We start from the raw sequence: 14,360 nt of genomic DNA, 5'->3' as shown, positions 1-14,360 counted from the left end.
TTAGAAGGTCTCTTTCTATAAGTCTATAATATATAACTAAACTATGGTTGTATGTCAAGTAAATAAGGTTTTGAAAATATTTAAGAAGCGTCACTTAAAATGAAATTAAAATGCAGAGCCCCCTGGACCGGTGGCCAGGAGCTGGGCAGTATGAGTGCCACTGAAAATCAGCTCGCGTGCCGCCTTTGGCACATGTGCCGTAGGTTGCCTACGCCTGGTCTAGCCCTTACCCGCCTCAGTGTTTTAAGATAACTCCCAGCATAGCACAGGACACAAAACGTAATGGAAACCTCTGTGATGGGTAGGTTTGCGTATTGTGCTGTCAGCTAGGCAATCCATGCAAAATACCCCCAAGTAAGGAGAAAGGAAAGATGGGCTAGGGCAGAAGACTGTGATTCAGGGATCTGAGTTCCCAGCAGTGCTACAGACTCCCTGCATGACCCTGGGCAAGTTGCTTAGCTGCTCTATGCCTCAATTCCTCATCTGTACAATGAGGGTTATGTTACAGCCCATTTCCCATCCTTTGTCTGTCTGGATTAGTTATACTCTAAAGTCCTCAGTGTGGGGATTGGCTCTTAATGTGCGCTGGCACAGCGCCTAGAACAGTGGGGACCTGACCTCAGCTGGGGTCTCTAGGTGTGACTGCAGCTCTAATAAAGAAAGCCATTAGACAATCTTACCTAAGCATCCTTTCATTGGCCTCTTCCTCCACATCATCTGCCGTGCAGGGGACAACGCCGAAGGAGCCTAAAGGCTGGCGTGTAATAGGGAAAGCAGCCTGCTTTGAAGAGAAGCCAGCCACCACAGGAGTCTCTTTGAGCACCGAAGAAAAGGGAAGACATGTGGCTGTGCAAGAAACAGACAGGTTAACCACCTCAACGGCCTTTCGGCTCTCCAGTGCCAACCCGTCTGTGGCAACAGAATGAAAGCCAGTGCTGCCATTAGCCACGAGCCGACGCTCCACGCTGTCTGATTCCTGAGGATATTTGGCACAATAAGATCCTGCAGCAGACTCCACCAGCACAGATGCGTCGTCGAGTTCAATTTCTTGTAAGCCCTGCATTTCTTCACATGACATCAGGGTTTCACTGGCGACGGGGCTACCACACTCTCCTCTTGTTGAGCCAAATTCAGTCGATGTCTCTGATGAGGCTGGAACAGTGTAGCAAAAATCTGGTACCTCACTCAGGCCATGTGAGAAATTCTGGACGTCTAGTATGGTAACACTGGAATAAAAGTTTTGACGTATTTTCAGCCCCTCAGGTACAGGTTTAAGTGCATCTTTCAGATCCTCACTACATGCACTGCACTGCACACTACTGGGGTCTGAGTATGTGGTGACACTCTGTGTTTCCAAGCTGCACTCTTCATTTCTCTGCACTGCCTGGCCTTCAGAGGTATCACATCTGTACTGCTTTAGATTTACAGGTTGCCCTGCATATTCCAAACTACAAACTCTTTCTGCAAAACCTTCCTTATCTTTGACTTCTTCTGGTAGCTCAGCGCTGCTGTTATCTTGTTTGACAGCAGTGCTAGGATGCTCTCCTGTGGCGATGTCTGGTTCTGATCGCTCCCTTTCCCTGGCAGTCTGACAGTCAGAAAAGTTCCCTGTTATTGCTATGCTTCTGCACGTCACTTCCATGTAGCTTTTCAAGGGCCCTTCTGCAACTTCCAAGATTGCTTTACTGCATTTGGAAAGATCTACAGTGTCTGTGGGCTCCTCTGGGCTGCTGATCTGCGGTGCAGAAACGGATTTGGTCAGCTTTGTAAGTTCTACTTCCCTCTCTTCTTCCTCAAACGGCAATGAGCTAATTGATGTCAGCGACGCTTGGATCCCACTGGGCAAGCTTGTATTGCTTTCCGTTTGCCCACCCTCTAGAGAGTTTCTGTGTATGGTGTGCCTCCGTACCAGCTGCTGCAGCATCTCACGGTCACTGGGCAGCTCCAAAGCCCGGCTACGCGCATCGGACCAAGCCACCGAACTGGGTTCACTTTCAATGCCCGAGTCGGATATTATTGACGAAGATCTCTTTATGACCCCTGACATCAGGGTAAATTCTTCACATTCCTCGGCTCTTTGCTCCTTCACAAATGACTTCACCTCCAGGGCATCTTTTGTTGTCTGGGTTAATAAACCAAAAGTACTGATTGGTAACGCTTTCAAAGCTGGTAACAGAGCCTTGTTGTCTTGATCCACTGGTTTTTCAAGACTGTTTAGTTCATTTAATGCAAGTTCATCCGAAGTGAGAATATTTTCATAATTAGCAGTTTTAGCTGCTTTACTTAACTCAGTGCTGTCTAAGAGGCCACTAGTTCCACTGTCACCCAGAGCACTAATGATTAATATGGGTTCACTTTCGTGGGAATCCTTATTGCTAGGTTCCATATCCACGCATGTAACACCTGTAGCAAGTCTGTCGTCTTTTAATGAAACGTCCACTGACGTTTGGAAGTCTTCGGCTTTGTGTTTTAAAAGGCCTAGTCCCAAGCCAGAAACAATTTCCTTACTTGAAACTGATGTATTTTCATGGGATACATCCGTTTTCCTTTGGACTTCCTTGTTGACTGTATATGCCTGAGATGTGGAGTGCTGGGTCAAAGCTTTAGCCATATAAGCATCAGCTGCAATATCGCTGTAGATACAGGGGGCATTCCCATTTATTTTATCTGTATGTATTAACAGAGTATCTTTCCTGAAATCTCCCTTTGCTAATGTAATGTCATCATTTGATGCAAGAGCCTCCTTGTTGTTTATTAAGTCCATTTGTGTACCATTCATCTCAGGAACCTCAAAAGCTGGGAAAACATCCACACTTTGACCTGAAAGAAAAAAAAAAAGTCCTATACAAGGAATCAAAATGTTTGTAGGTGATTATACACATGCACACCCTCCCACATGCACACACCACACATATACATGCCTGATCAACATTCTTTAAGCTGCATTCACTTTTAACTGTTATCCTCACTGCATGGTTAAATTAAAATCACTTAGAGCTGTGAGTGCTAAGTACCTCTAAAAATCAGGCAACGTAGATGTCGTAAAACTAGTGGATGCTCTTGTAAATTCAGCCCTATATTCTTATTACAGTGTGACCACTTGCAACACGGATAGTTTTTAAAAAAATATTCCTGTTAAATACTTGGTAAAAAGTTGAGGAAAACTGAGAATTACAGATATCTTTTTGGAAAATAAAACCACAGACCCTATTACCTTATAAAAAAGTATTAGTGTCAATAAATAGCTTCCTTTATAACCGCTCAACATTTCGTGTTCTGGTAAAAGGCAGATGAAATATTTTATAGAGGATTTTCCCACCACTAGATGTCACTCTAATAATGAAAACCACCACCTCATTTCCTCTTAATGGCTGAAATGAAAACTCCAGGGGGGTTTGTTTCAGATTTTACCTCCAGTTCTTGGAATTAAACTGTTAATCTTAAAAAAAACAAGAACACCTCATAGAAAGAAAATGTCTAAGTAACAGGAAGTGTATATACTGCAATCTATTGAAACGACAGGGGACATTAGGTACCATAAGCAGAACAGAATAAGCATTCACACCATGTTGAAACCTGACCAGAAAACACGCCCCTAACTTGGGTGAGAAGTTACACAGGATCATTATTGACCAAAAGTCATAGGGAAAACCTTGATTTTAGGCCTCATTTTAAAGATGGAACCTGGAGCAGCCATAGAGCCCTCTAACACCACACTGGAAGACTGGTTCAGGACTGCCTAAGGGTATGTGAACCTACCGACCCATCCACACCACTTCTTGCAATCCCCTGGGAGCAGCCCTGGCCCCGCATTGCCAGCAAGATGGGCTGAAGGCACAGCCTGAGGGGCATGACTCACTTTTGTAAGGGAAGTCCACATATCTGTCTTCAAAAATCACCGGAACTGTGTTCCCATCCCCATCAATGTCCAGGCATTCGGCTGGCAGAGGGGGCATGCTGGTGAGGTACTCGGAATTCCGAACGTCAGTAGAAATCTGGCTGTGACTTTGGATCCTGAGAGCAAGACATGGAGGGAATCAAGTGTGGGATGAGTTACTGTGCAGCCTTGCCATCATTCACCTCATCTAGTCAGCAAAACAGGTTGAGTCTGACCAAAGCACTGGCGAGTGCTTTGAAACACAGGTGCCTAAGATTCGGTGCCTAAGTCCATATTTAGGCACTAAGCAAATGGGCTAGTATTCAGAAGTGCTGAGCAACCACATCCACGGGAGGGGAGAGTGCTGTGGAGCAAACAGGAGGGTGGTGTTCGGCACCTGGCAAGACTGGACCGAGACATGCTGAACAGGATAAAACGTTAGTATTCTACACTGCATTATTTATATTGCACCTGTCTGCTGAGCTGAGTGGATTTGCAAGGAGCCTTTTCTTGTGGTGCCTCCAAATCTTTGCAGCCCTTTGTGTGCTTCTTACTGCTGCAGTGTCTCCTCCCATCTAGCAAATCCTGGGGAGCAAGCCACCCCAAAAGGGATGGAGGTGACCGGGGAAAAGGCAGGGTCATGCTCCCTCTTGGATATACAGAGAGAGGGGTACACACTGTGACATCACAAGGGATGCTTCCCGTGTATACCCTATAACAGCAGAGAGGATTATGCCTCCCTGCCTTCTAGAGCAGTGGTTCTCAAAGCCGGTCCGCTGCTTGTTCAGGGAAAGCCCCTGGCGGGCTGGACTGGTTTGTTTACCTGCCACGTCCGCAGGTTCGGCCGATCGTGGCTCCCACTGGCCACGGTTCACCGCTCCAGGCCTAGGGGGCTGCGGGAAGGGCGGCCAGCATGTCCCTTGGCCTATGCCACTTCCCACAGCCCCCATTGGCCTGGAGCGGCGAATCGCGGCCAGTGGGAGCCGCAATTGGCCGAACCTGCGGCCGCGGCAGGTAAACAAACCAGTCCAGCCCGCCAGGGGCTTTCCCTGAACAAGTGGCAGACTGGCTTTGAGAACCACTGTTCTAGAGCTTCCTCTGGGTGGTGGGGCCCTGTACCAGTTCCCTGACAGATCTGTAGCTAAGTGATGCAACTGAGCCCATTAGGGGCCTGGTTTGCTGAGGCGCTTATCACCCATAACTCTCATTGACCTCAGTTAAAATTGTGGACACTCAACGCTCCTGAAAATCAGGTCCAATTATCTCCATGTTATGGAATTAGAGTCCCAGCATCGCTTCTCACAGGAATCTCTGGAGAAATTGACCTGACTCCATTTGTTCAGAACTGGGTGCCTACTCAGCTTCTCCTAGAAATGATGGCTTCGCAAAAGGTGCTCTGTCTTCTCGGAGCTCATGACCCAAGAAGGGTGTCAAGGTTCCTCCCCCACTCTGAACTCTAGGGTACAGATGTGGGGACCTGCATGAAAAACCTCCTAAGCTTATCTTTACCAGCTTAGGTCAAAACTTCCCCAAGGTACAAAATATTCCACCCTTTGTCCTTGGATTGGCCGCTACCATCACCAAACAAATACTGGTTACTGGGGAAGAGCTGTTTGGACACGTCTTTCCCCCCAAAATACTTCCCAAAACCTTGCACCCCACTTTCTGGACAAGGTTTGGTAAAAAGCCTCACCAATTTGCTAGGTGACTACAGACCCAGACCCTTGGATCCTAAGAACAATGAACAATCCTCCCAACACTTGCACCCCCCCTTTCCTGGGAAATGTTGGATAAAAAGCCTCACCAATTTGCACAGGTGACCACAGACCCAAACCCTTGGATCTGAGAACAATGAAAAAGCATTCAGTTTTCTTACAAGAAGACTTTTAATAAAAATAGAAGTAATTAGAAATAAGAAATCCCCCCTGTAAAATCAGGATGGTAGATACCTTACAGGGTAATTAGATTCAAAACATAGAGAAACCCTCTAGGCAAAACCTTAAGTTACAAAAAAGATACACAGACAGAAATAGTTATTCTATTCAGCACAATTCTTTTCTCAGCCATTTAAAGAAATCATAATCTAACACGTACCTAGCTAGATTACTTACTAAAAGTTCTAAGACTCCATTCCTGGTCTATCCCCGGCAAAGACAGAATATAGACAGACACACAGACCCTTTGTTTCTCTCCCTCCTCCCAGCTTTTGAAAGTATCTTGTCTCCTCATTGGTCATTTTGGTCAGGTGCCAGCGAGGTTACCTTTAGCTTCTTAACCCTTTACGGTGAGAGGAGATTTCCTCTGGCCAGGAGGGATTTTAAAGGGGTTTACCCTTCCCTTTATATTTATGACAGAGGGCATCTTCTTTTCAAGGTGTGCAGTCTGCCTTCCTATGTATTATGTCACCGACTGGGCTGTGTGGGAGTGATGCCATGCACTCTCTTCCAGTAACTGGGGTGAAGAACTGGCCCAGAAATGGCTAGTGACTATTATACTCTTCCTGCTCCAGGGCTGAATGACATGACAACTGCCAGGGAAAATGGAGAACTGGCAAAATACAACCAATTTATTGTCCGTGTACTGGTTTTATTCCTGGCTTGTCCCACATGGCAACTACCAAAGAGCTGGGGTGGAGGATAAGAAGCAACTGAGACAAAATGTCTCAGGGGTTTTCTGTATAAAGATTTGGTGTGTGGCAAGCCAGGGTGTTAATCTACAGCACACTAACCTGCCACACACTGAGTGGCACTAGGAAGACCCTATTGCACAGCACAGTCTCTTCCTTCCCAACATAACTTAATGATTGCTTCACGCCCAGAATAATGGAAATGGATCTCCCAACTATCCTCTCTACTATAACTGTGGATGTTCTCATTATCCATATAAACACCTAACTCTCGTTGGAATCATATAAAATGTTGAGCCTTGGTTAGATCTTGTGGCAGTGAGTTCCACATATTAGTGAGGCATGGCGAACAAAAGTATTTCATTTTTTCAGTTATGAATGTGGTAGCTTTTCAGTTTTGCTGAATGTCCCCTTGCCAAAATTCTCCCCAGTCAAGTGGGAAAACATGTTTCAAATGCAAGATTATTTTATTTGGATCTTTCTTTAGCTAGTCTATGTATTCTAACAAATAGAGATGAAGACAACACAAGCTTTTAAGAGATGGCATTAGTTGGCAGCACTATGGGACGGGTTCCACAGAACAGAGATGGTGAAGAAGTGCACGTATTTCAGATTTCCTTCGGGGAAACACAGTTAATCACTATGTAATAACTGGAAACAACAAACTTTGTGCATGTCAGAGGGAAAAAAATGGATCATGCTAACTCAAACAACAGGCTTTTAAACATATTACTCAATTCTCATGCTAATGCAGGAGATCTCTGTATCCCAGACAAGTGGCCTCTCATGCCTGGCATTTCACCCTCAACTTCACTTTGGCTGTTTCACAATTATTTGGGTCCAACTGTTCAACCATAAATCCTGGTTTGCCAGAAGCTGGGAATGGGTGACAGAGTGAACACTGGGTGAACACTTGATGATTACCTGTTCTGTTCCCTCTGGGGCACCTGGCACCGGCCACAGTCAGAAGACAGGATACGGGGCTAGATGGACCTTTGGGCTGACCCAGTATGGCCTTTCTTATGTTTTCCCTCCAGGTGCTGATATAGCAGGAAGCTATAGTCTATATTTGGGGCTCCATATGAGAGAATGAGCTGAACGGTCACATCTGGAGCCCCTCTGGCCATGTCTCCTTCACCAATGAGCACTACCCACTTTCGTAGGCTGGGCAGGCCCTATACAACCATCCACCCAAGCACTACTGAGGTTGTGGCTGCCTTGCGCTGTTCCTCTTTACAATGTGGTAGACTATGCACTACATTTGACCCCATGTCTCCAGTTACAGCTTTGAAGAAGGCATCATTATATGGAATCCTCGCCTATGCCGCTACACGCTGGTGCAATCTGTGGCACTATCCCTAAACCATTTCTGAAGGACATGTCTCCAGTCTGACAAATTCCAGCAATGGGAATTTCACATTCCCCCTGGCCAATCTGTCTCACTGCAGAACTCTTCTAAGACCACAACGTTTTCACTAATCTTTAATCTAAGTTGTTCCTGCTGTACAATAACATTAGCCCAGAGCGTCTGCTTTTTGACTCACTTGATTAATGAAAATAATTACCCCCTGCTCCATCACTAACATCCCTGATCATGTTTGCGAGCAGGTGTTTCCTCCTCTCAGCCTGGTTTTCTGCAGAATAAGCCTGGCCCTCCCTTAACATTTCCCCAGACAGTGCCTAGTTTCCTCATCTTTTATTATTTTTGTTGCTTTCTGCTAAACTCGCCTCTAAATGAGCTAAGAAGTGTAATCCTGCCTGCAGTCAACTCCATGTAACCCAGCTGAAGGCAGCAGGGTTGTTTAGATGTAACCGAGGGCAGAATTTGGCTCTAAGTATTTTTAAAATCATGGGGGGGGGGGTCCCAATTCTGTTCCCCAGTTGGGGCCTAAGCAGAAGCGGCAAGCCGAGGGAAGTAATTACCTTGCTTGTAATCCATAACACACTTCTTTGAATACAGCCCAGTACCAGATTTATTTTCTCTGACAGCCTTCCATTGCTAATTCTCCTGCAATTCATCATCCACTCTGAGCCCCACTATTACCAGCACCCACCCGGCATTCTGCCCATTCTGAGCCGTCAGCTCCAGCGCTCATGTTCAAGGCTTTGTGTTAACCACTGATGGATGCTTCACGGCACCGTCCTGTCTGCCTTCCCAGATCCTCCCAGCGCTACCATGGCTGCACCCAAGAGAGTTTCACCCACTTGGGGAGAGTGGGGAGGAGAAAAGAGATTTTAGGACCATTTGGCACTTGCTGCCGCCTCAGTGTGGGATTTCAGCCATAGTCTCCATCATGCTTTAGACCACAAGCCTTAAAAAAACCCACCTGCCTATCACAGGTGTGTGAAGATTACAACCCTCTGGGGCCTGATCTGGATCGTGCATTGTGTAATTTTTTACCGTGACTTCAGTGGATTTACACTGCAGTGAGGTTAAAATAGACCCAATGCCTTCTGTATGGAGTACAAATGCCCACTGAAGATCAAGGAGGAAAGGCATGGATTTGCATCGGAAAGGATAATGTGGCGGCATGGGGTCCGGACCACAAGAAGTTTTAAGAGACCACTTGCTTGTGGGGCCCAAGTGCCAGGGATGGGAGGTGAAAGGAATTACTTACAGGCTTTCCTGAAAGGTCAGCACAGCTAGCTTTTGGTGCTCAGCATAAAAGAATGCTTCTGAGAATCTTCTTACCTGGGTATGAAACACAAAGATCACACGTTAGAGCCTTTTAAAGACACCGAGAGCATGCAAGCCTGCTCCAGCTGCTTTGCACCACTCTGGTGACACAAGGAAGCTAGGCACCCTGGTTGCTCCACCAATTCAGCTGGGTTTCTGCTTTGTTTTTCTGGGTGAATATGGCCTGAGATGTTCAAAGCCTCTGAGGATTGAAGACACGGCCCTTGGAAATATTTTGGAATCTGTTCCAATGTACCTGCTGTGTCTTTGTTTAGAAGCAGTGCATCTGTTGAATTTAACAGTTCTCTCTGCAGCTTTAAAACTAGGGTCGCTAATTCCCTTCCCCGGCAGCTGAAATGGCAATAGCACAGTTACTAAATGAGGAAAGCCAATAATCAATGGTATCTTCTGCACAAAGATATACAGTAACTCCCATTCTTACACATGAACTCAGAGGGGAATAAAACCTACATTATCAGAAACACATACATGCATGGCATGATATCTGCAAATTAAAGTTTTCCAAATTTTTGCATGGACGTTAGAGAGAACAGTAAAGCAATGGACAAATGATTGTGAAATAGCTGCAGGTTTGAAATGATTTGCAGAGCACTTAGTATGAAAAAACACACTCCTAAAGAACTTGGTACTACGATCTGCTCAGAAATAGGCTTTGAATTTCTATGCACTCCAACAAGATACATAATCAAATCAATTAATCTGTTAAGACTCTAGTCCTTATGTTACTAATGTTATTTGTAAAATACAGCATTGTAGAATGGCAGCAGAAAGCATATAAACAAAGTTACAATATATCCCTAAACCTCCAAGCTGTGCTCTGACAAATGGCCTTTCTAAAATAATAGATAAGCATCACCTGAAAAAGGCTGTTTAACAATAATAATACCTTATGTCTGAGGCTCTCAAACTGCTTCATGTAGCCAGGTAAGCAAGACCGCCCACATTTTAAAGAAAACTGAGCATGTACAGGTCAAGTAACATGCCAAAGAACCCCAGTTCCCTGCTCTAGCCATTAGACGACGCTGCTTTTTTAGCTTAGGTGCTATGCTGAAGGTACCTTCTGCTTCCTATATATTTCCCTCTGAAGGAGTTAGATAATAAAAAGAAAAGGAGTACTTGTGGCACCTTAGAGACTAACCAATTTATTTGAGCATAAGCTTTCGTGAGCTGTAGCTCACGAAAGCTTATGCTCAAATAAATTGGTCAGTCTCTAAGGTGCCACAAGTACTCCTTTTCTTTTTGCGAATACAGACTAACACGGTTGCTACTCTGAAACCTTAGATAATAAAGAAAGTCCTGATCTGAAGCACTGCATTTCAGCACATGCTTCCCTAAGCAGGCAAGTCGTCCCACTGACATCAATGTTAAAGTTAAGCACATGCTTACGTGGGGCTTTAGTGCATTCAGCACAATCAGATAGGCAGCAGCCAAATGGTCATATGCACGCGCGTGCATGTCTATGAGAATGTGTGTGTGATACTAAGGAGCAGGAAAGTACTGGCTGCTTATGTATAACGAGACAACAAAAGGAACAGAACTATATTTCCACTGGCAGCTGTGTTAAGGGAGCTACGAAGGATAGATTTTTCAATTATTTGACCCTGTGATGGCTCTGTTTTTTCAGAGGAATTTACATGTTTTGTGACAATCCAGGTGCCATGGGAAATCAAACCTTTACCACAACGGACTAATTTGGTATTTTGATATTTAAAATGTACTCATTTTTCTGTATAGTACCAGTGTTCTATAAAGGCCAGGTCTTCTTTTCCATTGTGGCTAAGGGTTTTCCAAATTTCAGGCCCACAATATCCGGGATCTACCCAAAAGCCAGGACACTGATAAGGCAGCAAAGGATGGTCAGAGGTACAGTCCTGAAATGCAGCTCTTGTATAGGACAGTAGCCTATTTGTAATCCATGTCACTAAGCCTCAAATTCAAATCCACACCAAGGCCCTGACCCAGCAAGCTAAATGGGAGGACCTCTGTGCTCACACAGAGCCCTGATGAAGTCTAAGCTCTGGTCTACACTGGCGGGGTGTGGGATCCATCGAAGTTAAGCAACTGCCGCTACGCGAATAACGTAGCTGAAGTCGACGTACGTAGATCGACTTACCGTGGTGTCTTCACTACGGTGAGTCGACTGCTGCTGCTCCCCCGTCGACTCTGCCTGCGCCTCTCATGGCGGTGGAGTACCGGAGTCGACAGGAGAGCACTCGGGGGTCGATTTATCGCGTCTAAACTAGACGCGATAAATCGATTCCTGCTGGACCGATCGCTGCCCGCCGATCCGGCGGGTAGTGAAGACATACCCTAAGAGACATGGATCTTCCCAGGCAGAACTTATAGTATTGGGGCTAAAATATGGAGCTAATTCAGTTTGCAAACTGCTCAAAGAAAGGACCTTTCTTTTGTACTTGTCTGAGAAGTTCTGGTGCTATTGTAACAACGACTTATTAATGATTATTATTAACAGGCCCCACCAAGGAATGCAGTTTGTACCAAGAGTCTATGAGGTTGTTGAAACAAAATTATAAAAGCAGATCCTAGTTTCCCTGTTTCATCATCTCTTGCAGATTGTGGAGATCTTCCTATATCTCTCAGAGCCATGCATTCCAGGCTCCAACATGCCTTCCTCTTAGCATAATGGTATCCAGCCGGAAAACCTGGCTACCACTGCAAGGTGAGGACAAGACAGGTTACAAGGTCACCACTTGCTCCTATTCGTTTAACTAAGAGCTAGGATTTTATAGTTGAAGGAATTATTTCAAAACTGCTATTTGATAGTCATAAAATTCCCACCTGTGCAGTGAGCCAACACAATGACTTAGGCATCACTTAAGTGGTAGGTAGGCTTTGGACTGGTTCTCTGTGTGGGGGTTAATTTCACACAGTGACTCTAATTAAGGCACAGTCTGGATGCATCTTTGATCTCTTCCTATCAGGTCGGTATCGCCATTGCTGAATGAATTGCTTAGCATTACCCTTAGCGTGTGATGCTCCTGAGTAAGATAGGCTGTGACTTCTGGATGGAGTGTCACTGTCTCCAGGAACTGGGTCCACAGTGCCAAAAGGTGGGAGCAAAGCCAGGCTACGTCCTTGCTTATCTGCTCTGCTATCTTCTCTGGATTGTTTAACATCTGGAGGGGGGGAAAGATGTTTGGAGGTTAGATCAGTGGAATTAATTAGGACATTAAAGTAAGTCCCCTTAAAAAAAAAAAAAAGAATGATCCTTGACTCAGAACTGGGCTGATGCTGTTTTCCTATCAATTATTTTATCCCAGATCAGGCAGTTACTACAGAATTATTTTAGCACATGTATTTTAGCACAAATTAAGATGGAGACATAAGGGAAGAGTGGGGAGTGAGCACAATCCAGCCTTAGCCAATATTTTTCATTGCAGGTAAAAAGTAAATGAATGCAGCCAATTGGTTGTTGGTTCCAAAATATCCACTAGATGGTGCTGCTTACTCTGGAATACGAAATGATGCTCCCTCTTCTGTAGACTTGGTGATGCCTTTTGATTAGAGCAACATCTCTTTCACACACTAGCTTGGTGACTTTTTTTATTAAGTCTAATTCCCAGTACAGTAGGAAAAAACATTCCAAAATTCCTTCACACAACAAAAAAAATAGGGGTCACCTAATGAAATTCATAGGCAGCAGTTAAAAACAAACAAAAGAAAGTACTTCTTCACACAATGCACAGTCAACCTGTGGAACTCATTGCCGGGGGATGTTGTGAAAGCCAAAAGTATAACTGGGTTAAAAAAAGAATTAGATAAGTTGATGGAGGATAGATCCATCACTGGCTATTAGCCACGATGGTCAGAGACGGAGCCCCATGCTCGAGGTGTCCCTAAATCTCCAACTGCCAGAAGCATCGGGCACTGACCACAGTCAGAAACAGGATACTGAGCGAGATGGACCTTGGCCTTAGCCAACATGGCCATTCTCATGTTCTTCAGTGTATTTTCTCCTTTCTCTACTACGCTTGAACAAGAGTGAGAAACAGCTACAAGGCTATAGAGTTCTCTTTTATAATTCTACTGGTATTTATGCACCCCAACCTCTATCGCATATAGTAGCAGTAGAATCCACAGACAGTAATTATGTTTTATGGTAAATGTGTTAGTACAGCCCTGCTACAATGGGCCCCTAGGTAATACAAATTAATAACAACAATAATAATAATAACACAAGTTATCCCTTAAAAAAACTAAACAAAACAAGCCAACAAAAAGTCTCTTTGCCAGCTACAGTCCCTTTTCACCATAGCGCCACAATGAATCCTGAGTTCCTGCTTGATTTTTACCCAGTCCTTATGCAGGCAAACTCCCAAGGCTAGGAGCACTGAAATCTAAATCACGATTAAAAGTAATCCTTGTGTTCATACGTGTGTGTGTGTAACTGTGGGTATCCTGATTGTACTTACACTGCCCTCACTGCTGTATTCCTGATTCTGCAATCTGTGCAGTTTGGGCAACCTCCTGTACCAATTCAAATAGGGAAATCAAAGGGGCCTATGGGGTGGAGGCGTCTGCCTGCCTGGTGCTCTTTCCAGGATCAGGGCTTTATTTTGTATAACTGGTCCCCCTTGCTTAGAAGAAGAAATAACTTGCCCTGTCAGCAATGCTGTTTACTTTTAATTTTAAACATTAGCAACTAAGTTATTACATAAATTGTAAATGAAGGCCTGGAGAGCAAGCTTCAAAGGAGAAGCTGCATTAACACCCAGGGTTATTAAATAGCATGATGGTTATTTTTTCAGCTCATTGACTCTTAACCTTTTCAGCAGGCTTGAGATAACTGGAAAGGTCAGTGTCAAGCTCTAATTGTGATGTTCTTGCTGTATAATAACAGTGGGTCATACAAAATGAGAAGTGTCAGAGAAATCCTGAGAGGTAGCCATTCCACTTTGTTTTAGGTACTCAGCACTTCTCAGGATTCAGCCCATGCGTAGGGCTGAGAAGGACCCTTGAATTCCAAGTCCCCCCAATTCATCTGAATTCTGCAATATTCATTCATTCATTTGGGACTTCCAGAGGAGCCCAGGAAAGTCTGGAATCCACTGTATTATTGCCCAACATTAACAAAATCAGGAGTCATTGCCGAAATCATACCATTGCCTTAAAAATCAGAAGATTTTTTAAAATAACAA

General features: G+C 44.7%; 1 protein-coding gene across 1 annotated transcript in view; it reads right to left on the bottom strand.

Annotated features, from left to right (window-relative positions):
* FAM135B (family with sequence similarity 135 member B) overlaps positions 1-14,360 on the bottom strand; it is a 334,802-nt gene that overhangs the window by 16,278 nt on the left and 304,164 nt on the right. The window contains exons 10-13 of the mRNA XM_074943811.1: positions 12,183-12,338; positions 9,122-9,195; positions 3,860-4,014; positions 681-2,820 (exon numbers count right to left, since the gene is read on the bottom strand). Of these exons, the coding sequence (XP_074799912.1) occupies positions 681-2,820; positions 3,860-4,014; positions 9,122-9,195; positions 12,183-12,338 (2,525 nt within the window). The remainder of the gene's footprint in view (positions 1-680; positions 2,821-3,859; positions 4,015-9,121; positions 9,196-12,182; positions 12,339-14,360) is intronic.

This window comes from Natator depressus, chromosome 2 (assembly GCF_965152275.1).
Source record: "Natator depressus isolate rNatDep1 chromosome 2, rNatDep2.hap1, whole genome shotgun sequence".
Taxonomy (NCBI): Eukaryota; Metazoa; Chordata; order Testudines; family Cheloniidae; genus Natator; species Natator depressus.
This window is presented reverse-complemented; position numbering and strand designations above follow the sequence as displayed.